Source organism: Cloeon dipterum, chromosome 3 (genome assembly GCF_949628265.1).
Source record: "Cloeon dipterum chromosome 3, ieCloDipt1.1, whole genome shotgun sequence".
Lineage (NCBI taxonomy): Eukaryota > Metazoa > Arthropoda > Insecta > Ephemeroptera > Baetidae > Cloeon > Cloeon dipterum.
The window spans coordinates 23,308,971-23,317,291 of NC_088788.1; the positions used below are offsets into that span (position 1 = coordinate 23,308,971).

At 43.9% G+C, this 8,321-nt stretch overlaps 1 protein-coding gene across 1 annotated transcript; it reads left to right on the forward strand.

Moving 5' to 3' along the window:
* The first annotated feature begins 252 nt into the window (after nt 1–252).
* LOC135938356 (uncharacterized) lies at nt 253–1,113 on the forward strand. Its single transcript, XM_065481973.1, has one exon. The coding sequence runs from the start codon at nt 253–255 to the stop codon at nt 1,111–1,113; it is 861 nt and encodes a 286-aa protein (XP_065338045.1).
* Nucleotides 1,114–8,321: the final 7,208 nt, after the last annotated feature.

The following is an 8,321-nucleotide window of genomic DNA, read 5'->3' on the forward strand; positions in this document are numbered from 1 at the left end:
TTCAAATTGTATCATTCTTCATTTGGCAGTTCATTGTAACGGACGTTTAGTAGTTCGCGGACCCAAGAATTTGGGGTAAGTGCCATTAGTGATAAAATATTATTGTAATTGTAATTGACTGAATGTATTACAGTCCTGTTGGTGATTAAACAAGTCTGTGTTAAAGAAGAATTATTATTTGGTCAACTCTTCCCCGCGACCAAATTTGGTGACCCCGCATTGAACTTAGTGTGAAGAGGTTCCATCACGATCATGGCCCAAGCTGGATCCACGACTCCTCCGCAGCGTCGGTACAACGCCGATTTCCTATCCGTACCATTCACGCCGCTCTCGCTCGACATGTTCTTCGCCCTGCTGGAATCAGCGTTTGACATCGAAGGCATCACCGATGAGGCCGTGAAATATCACATTCTCGCCAGAGATGTTATGCCACACGAAATCGGAGACGCGGCGCGGGACCTCATCACCAGTAAGCCGACTGAAATGCCATATACGTCATTGAAGAATGTTCTGCTGCAGACTCTCAAGCCAAAAAGCTTCACAGCAAGCGTCGAGAAAATGCAAGCCTTGCAGATGGGGACTTTGCGTCCTTCTGAATTTTTGAACCGCCTGAGAAATTGTGCGAACGATGAATTGCGCACCAATCCAATCTTCATCGAAGAGCTCACGAAATGCTGGCGCAATGCTCTGCCCGCTGGATGGCACCCTGCCCTGATTCTCGCTTCGGATTTGACGAAGGCAGCAGAGGCAGCTGACGCCCTGTACGATGCTTATGGTGCTGCAATGCCTTCTCAAGCAGCAAGCGCACCTGCAACTGTATCTGTCGCTGCAGTGCAAAAGCCCAAATCTCTCGAAGCTCGAGTAGCTTTAATCGAGGAAAATATTGCCAAGCTTCTCAACCTCATGGAGAAGGACGAGCGAGGACGCCAACCCGACCGCGGTCGAAGCAGGTCTCTGAACGCACGACTCGTGCAGACCGACCTTTGTTTCTACCACGACAGGTTTGCGAAGAAAGCACGCCGCTGCGTCAACGGCTGCCGCCACTTCCAGCAATTTATGAAGAGCCGCGCTGAAAATGACAAGTTGGAAAACGAAAAGGGCGCCCAGCAGTAGAGGCGGTGCTGAGCCCCCATAAGTCCACCAAACGTCTCTTCATATATGACCCGCAAACTGACCGCACGTTTCTCGTAGACACCGGCGCTGAAGTGAGTGTCCTTCCTGCAAAGCTGCTTCCAAAGAGATCCAAGACAACTGACCTAGTGCTCACTGCAGCAAACAGCAATAGCATTGACACATTCGGATTTATAACCCTCAACCTTACATTTGGTTTCCGGAGAAGATTCGAACACGTCTTTGTAGTTGCTGACGTCGACCGCCCAATTTTAGGAGCTGATTTTTTGGCCAAGCACAAGATGGCCGTGCACTTGGACGAGGGGACTCTCGTCGATAAGATAACCAACCTTTCGGTTGAAGGTATCGCCGAGCCCTCAAATTCGCCCTGCTCTGTCAAAATGGTCGATTCGTCGAACGAATACTACAGCACGTTGAAGGACTTCCCTGAACTTTTCAAACCTCCGGATCTCAACCAACCTGTCAAACACAAAGCCATTCATCGAATTCCCACCACAGAAGGCTCTCCACACCATGAAAAATTCCGTCGCCTCGCCCCAGACAAGCTAAAAATCGCCCGTCAGCTCTTCGAGGAAATGGAGCAGCGAGGAGAAGTTCGGCGAGGGGAGAGTGACTGGGCCTCCGCGCTGCATCTCGTCCTGAAAAAGGATGGGACCTACAGACCCTGTGGAGATTATCGCCAGCTAAACGCACGCACCATTCCCAATCGTTACCCGACTCGTCACATATACGACTGCTCTTCAGCCCTTCACGGATGCCAGGTATTTTCAAAAGTGGACCTGAAAAAAGCTTATCTTCAGATTCCCGTGGCTGAAGAAGACATACACAAGACAGCAGTAACGACGCCGTTTGGCCTGTTCGTATTTCCGAAGATGCCATTCGGGCTAAGGAACGCTGGCGCCACCTTCCAAAATTTGATCGACAGCATTTTAGGCCAACTACCCTTTGTTTTCGTCTTCGTAGATGACCTACTCATCGCCTCAAGAACAAGGGAGGAGCATCACAGCCACCTGCGCGCCGTCATGGAAAAGCTCCAAGATAATGGCTTAACACTCAACGTCGAGAAATGCAGCTTTGGCGCCGAAGAATTGGAGTTTCTCGGCTACCAGGTAAGCAAGGATGGTCTTCGTCCGCTGCCTGATCGAGTAGCCGCGATTTCCGAGTTTCCCCTGCCCAAAACGACCGACCAACTGTCCCGATACCTTGGCCTGCTCAATTATTACCATAGGTTTATTCCACGAGTAGCCCACCTTCTATCTCCACTGCATGCGCTCTTAGCGGGCCCGAGGCTCCCCAAAAAGCGCCCACTAAATTGGACAAATGAGGCACAAGAAGCATTTGAGAAGACAAAAGAAGCCCTGGCAAAGGCGACAGTGCTTGCTCATCCACTCGATGGTGCACCGCTTGCTCTTGTGACCGACGCGTCGGACTTTGCGATCGGCGCCGTCGTCCAGCAGCTCGTCGATGACCAGTGGCAACCGCTCAGCTTTTACAGCAGGAAATTGTCTCCGGCTGAAAAGAACTACTCAACCTATGACCGCGAACTGCTCGCTATCTACAGTGGAGTAAAGAAATTTCGATATCTCCTTGAGGGCCGGCAGTTTAAGGTGTACACCGACCAGGAACCATTGACGTCCGCATTCAAGGTGAGAAAAGAAGATCGAACTCCACGTCAAATTCGTCACCTGCAGTATATCGCCGAATTTACAACTGACATCCAGTACGTTCCCGGACAAGCAAATGTGGTGGCGGACGCGCTGTCTCGAATTGAAGCCGTCGAAATCCTGGAATTGACGTCTGAAAACGTGGCCAAGGCGCAGCTGGATGACGAAGACATAAAAAAATACCGCTCGCCTTCCAGCTGTCTGAATCTTAAACCGTTTCCCGTGTCCGGCAGCAAGTATCAGCTATGGTGCGACACGACAACCTCAGAAGCGCGCCCTTTCCTTCCAAAGCAATTTCGCCGCCCTGCCTTTGACACCATTCACAATCTGGCTCACCCTGGCGCAAAGTCAACGTCAAAAATGGTGTCTGCAAAATACGTTTGGCCATCGATGCGAAAAGATTGTTACACTTGGGCTCGAGCATGTCTCGAGTGTCAGCGCTCGAAGGTAACCAGACACACGCAAGCTCCTCTTAAGCACTTCAAGACGCCAACTGAACGATATTCTGTGATACACATCGACCTTATTGGTCCACTTCCGATATCAGAAGAGTTTAGGTACTGCCTAACCATGGTGGACCGCTACACTCGATGGCCTGAAGTCGTTCCCCTGAAATCCATCACCGCCGAAGATGTCATCCGCGCCTTCAAAGACAACTGGATAGCCCGCTTCGGCACTCCAAAAGTTCTCGTGTGCGATCAAGGGAGACAATTTATTTCAAACCAGTTCAAGCAATTTGCAAGCAACGCAGGTATTCAAGTTAACCACACAAATGCGTACCACCCTCAGTGCAACGGAATGGTAGAAAGATTTCATCGCACTTTGAAATCAGCTCTGATGTGCCATAAGACACCCTGGTCGAAAGCTCTGTCAACCGTGCTACTTGGCCTACGCTCCGTCCTGAAAGATGACCTTGGTTGTTCCCCAGCCGAACTAGTTTACGGCGAACCACTACGCCTTCCAGGACAATTTTTCGTGCCGCCGCCATCGCTCTCTCTTTCACCCCCAGATTTTCTGACGAGTCTTCAAGCGCATACAGCGGAAATGTGCCCAACACCAGCTGCGCATCATAGCGGCCGAGCATTTTTCGTGCACCCCGAGCTAGCCAAGTCCAGCCATTGTTTCATCCGAACCGACGCCGTAAGACCAGCATTGACGCCGCCGTACACAGGCCCCTTCAAAGTCATCAAGCGTGGCGAAAAAACTTTCGAGTTAGAAGTTAAGGGTAAGCCAAAATCCATTTCGATTGACCGGCTGAAACCCGCCTTCATCTTGGCGCCGGAGCCACCCATTCTCATCGCTCCACCTCCGAAATTGATTCAATTTGCACCAAGTCCACATATCATTCCTCCACCTGAGCAAGAACCTGACGAACAAGAAGATCACGCACCCGAACCACCTCCCCAACCTGCACTTAGCGTCGAGCCAGCCGAGCAACCAAGAAATACAACTCGATACGGCCGCCGAGTAAAACAACCTGATAGATATGGATGTTCCTTTCAGGCCTCCAGCCTACGGAGGGGACTACTATAGCGTATTGTTGATTTGATTGTTGTATTTGGTCTGTATTATTTCATTGTTGCCGTGTAAGAATCGCAAATTGTCATTGTTGTTTTCTGACTGTTAACGCGAATATTCAAATTGTATCATTCTTCATTTGGCAGTTCATTGTAACGGACGTTTAGTAGTTCGCGGACCCAAGAATTTGGGGTAAGTGCCATTAGTGATAAAATATTATTGTAATTGTAATTGACTGAATGTATTACAGTCCTGTTGGTGATTAAACAAGTCTGTGTTAAAGAAGAATTATTATTTGGTCAACTCTTCCCCGCGACCAAACGCTTATTAAAAGCAGTTTGTTCCAATTTGCTGCGATACTCAATTGTGCGTAGAATCCGTTGGGAATGCTTTCAAATTTAAATCGACTCTTTGACTACGTGTTTAATAACTATTCCTAACCAATTATAATTTATAATAAATTTTGTAAACTTTAAAAATGTGTTCATGTGTGTTCATCAAATTAACTTTACATCTCGACTTTGTTGAGGAGTATTTTCTAATCTATTGGCTGAAAAATATAAAATAATCAATCAAAAAGAATTTTTAATTAAAAGGTGCAGATGAAAAATCCTTCACAGTTTCTTCATAATTCGCGAGTGATACAAAAAAATTAATTGAATGAATAATTTTAAATTTTGTACTTTTTGAAGTTATTAAATCAGTTCTGCAGATTGGTGGGAATCATATCTCTCTCTTTTGAGCAAATCACTGGAAATTTGACACTCGTTTATTCGTCTGAATGTTTTAATGAAAGTCGTGAAATTTCTCCGCTAATGACTTTGTTTTGCATACGGAAATGTGGTGGGATGATGATTATTTTTCCTCCCGAATCTTTTGGGTTAGTCTTCCTCTCTTTTCCGGCCAAATTAATAATAAACCAAAACTCGCCGCCGCAACTTGACGTGACGGCTGCGAGATTATTACTCTCGTTTTAATTAAATTAATTATTGCCGAAGTTATACATCAGCAGAGACGAGAGAGAAAGCTGCCTCGCCAGCACCAACCGCACGGTAAAAACCAACTAGTATGGCTTTGCACGTGCGCTCCCCCGCTGTAGCTTTTTTAATGATTCTTCGCCGTTTTTAATGAAGGCATCGAATAGCAGATAACAAAAAGTTTGGATATGTGCAGGGTGGGAGAGGGGGTTTCCTTGGACAATGAATAAAGAACGGAAGCATATGAATGATTTTAAAAACAACATCACTAATTTGATCACCAAGTTTAAAAAAATGAATTGTTACAATTTAGAGGAAAATTGAGAAAGCATAGAATATATATATCTTTGTATCACCAGTATCGCTCTTAATAAATATAAAAACTTAATTGAAACATTATCAATCATAAATTTTCGTTTAATTACCTGTGATACCTGTGATTGCAGATAAAAGCAATTTTTAATCTGGCTTTCATAATTGTTAATTGTTCATGTATGAAAATAATTACAGGCAAAGAAAATTTTTAATTAAAAACTAAAGTGATGACTAAAAATTAATAAAATAGAATAATATACGAATAACCACACTGTGAAATTTTCGCTATTTTGAATGAATAAAAGCTGTCTAAAAATTACAAAAAGACTTGGTAATATTAATAATTTTTGTTGCATCGCTCTATCAACAGCGGCTGACGTCTCTTTCTCGCTCTCAGCAGCACGCTGTGTGTGTAAAATGCGATGTTTAAAAAGTGTCAAATTTCCTAAGCATGGCAAGAGCCCTCTTATTGGGGGCGGTTTGGTAACGTTAGATGTCTGCTGCTTTTGTTGCCACGCTCGCTCGCCTCATCAGCATCTCGCTTGGAAAAGGTACGGGACCGACGCATTCATTCCCTCGTAATGTGCACACGTGAGAGGTATAGACAAGAGAGCAGAGAGAGGATATGGTTTTGGGATGTTTTCCTAACGTGTAATCGGATCCTTTAATCCCCAGCTCTGTGCATTTCGCTTATTTGCCTCCCAGCTTGCGAAGAATGGAGAGAGAGAATATAGATAATGGTGCGTGCATCGTCAATTTATTTCGACGCACGACGGCACCTCCAATGAGAACGTTCTTGCAACTTGTCATCACTTATTGGCTGCTTGATAAAGTGCTGATTTGGTTCGTCTTTTTATTGAATATTTTGCTATTATTAATTCAAAATAATGATGATTTCAAAATGCGATTATTTGTTTATTGACATTTTTATTAATTTTTTGATTAGACCAAGACCAGACCAACAATTTGCTGTTTCCTATGGTGCCCATTTTTAATTTTAAAAAACTCGAGTGTTATTCGTACTTTTACTTATTCTTCCAGTTCTTAAATTTTTAAAGAATAAGTAATTTTAATAGATCATCTTAGTAAAGTTTCTTTAAAATTTTAAATTAAAAAAAGGAACCGGAAACCAAGCATAGGAACAATTTTAGCTTTGAAATTGATCCAAAAATTCATATGCCTATCTATACCCCCTACCAACTTTCAGAAAGTAAAAATTAATATTTTAATGAGGCGTGGTAGTGAACAATACCGTGCTGAAACTAAAGCGCCCGCAAGCAAGAAAGTTCATGGCAGTTTGATATCGATTCCCGTTTGCCGTATTGCGCGCAGCAATGATAGATAGCGAACGGAGCGTGCAAGTTGCGGGCAGGAGGAGAAAAAAATCGAGCGCATCAGCGAAACGCGCGCGGTGCAGGGCACAAAAAGCAGTCAGCGAGCGATAAGCAGGGGCCACACGTGAATTATGTGAATGTGAAACGCTGAGCCAGCCGCCACGATTATTTCCTTCCGCCGAGTCAGATCCTTCTGAGCACGCGAAATCGCGCAAGCATTTTTCTATAAGGCGGCGAAATTAAAGGGCGCCGCTGGCAGCAGCAGGAAGCTTCCGAGATATTTTCCATTCTTATTGGCTTTCTTCGGCGTACGCTGTCTGTTATTATAGGGTCTGTGTGTGTATCGGCGGAAGGGCGAGGTGTTTGCAGGGCTTGGCTTTAATCTTTTGTAATAAAAATTATCGGGCTCGCAATATTGGATCCATCAAACGGTCCGCGCGCGTGTGTGTAGTTTGAGTGCGGCTCGGCGGCAGTGACTCGGCACAACCCGAATATATATGTATTTATATGTGAAGGAAGCTAGAGGTGCACACTTTGGGAAGCTGCTCCACGCCATACATATTATAATAAACGACGAGTGAGTGAGCGGCTATTGTACCAGCGCAAGGGTGTGTTTGCATACAACGATGCCTAAATGGAAATACACCTCAATGAGATTCGTGTCATACTTTACATAATTATTTAACAATATTTTAATCAGCATGACTGCAACTTTGTAGCAAATGTGTACACTATATAATCGTGAGCTAAAAAATTTTCATAATTTATTGTGATGTGTCTATTGCTGATGAATTGTAATAAAAAATTATAACTTTTCAGATTTTAAATGCTATTAACTGTAATCTGGATGAGAGAAGCTTATAAGGAAAGATAGGAAATTAATCTATAAATCTAAAATGATGAAGCATGAGAAACCGAAACAGCTGTTGTGTACAACAAAACAGAGCATTTGTGAAATTTTCCTCCCCAATTTTTAGCACCAGAATTTGAATTATATTTTAGTATTTGGCTCACTTTGACTTTCAAGCCCAATATGTGCCGCAAATTTTATCTATTGAGTTCAATTTTATCATGTTTAAAAATCACCGCATTTTTTCTAATTTTACTACAATCCATAAATTTGCAATTTTATTCATATAGTTAAATAGTAATATACCTGAAATAAATATGCCCTGTCTAAAAATTATGTAAAACATTTGAAGGGAATCTCAGTCAGAGATTGACTCGAGTGTCAGAAGTATGAGAGCTGGTGCTGATGATCTGACAAATGTTGTCTCGTTTGCTCCACATGCGGTCTTCTCTTCTCTTTCTCGTCAAGAGCGGAGTTTCAATATCGCGCGCATTGAAATGAAATGTTAAATTCAAACAAGTGTGATGTGTGT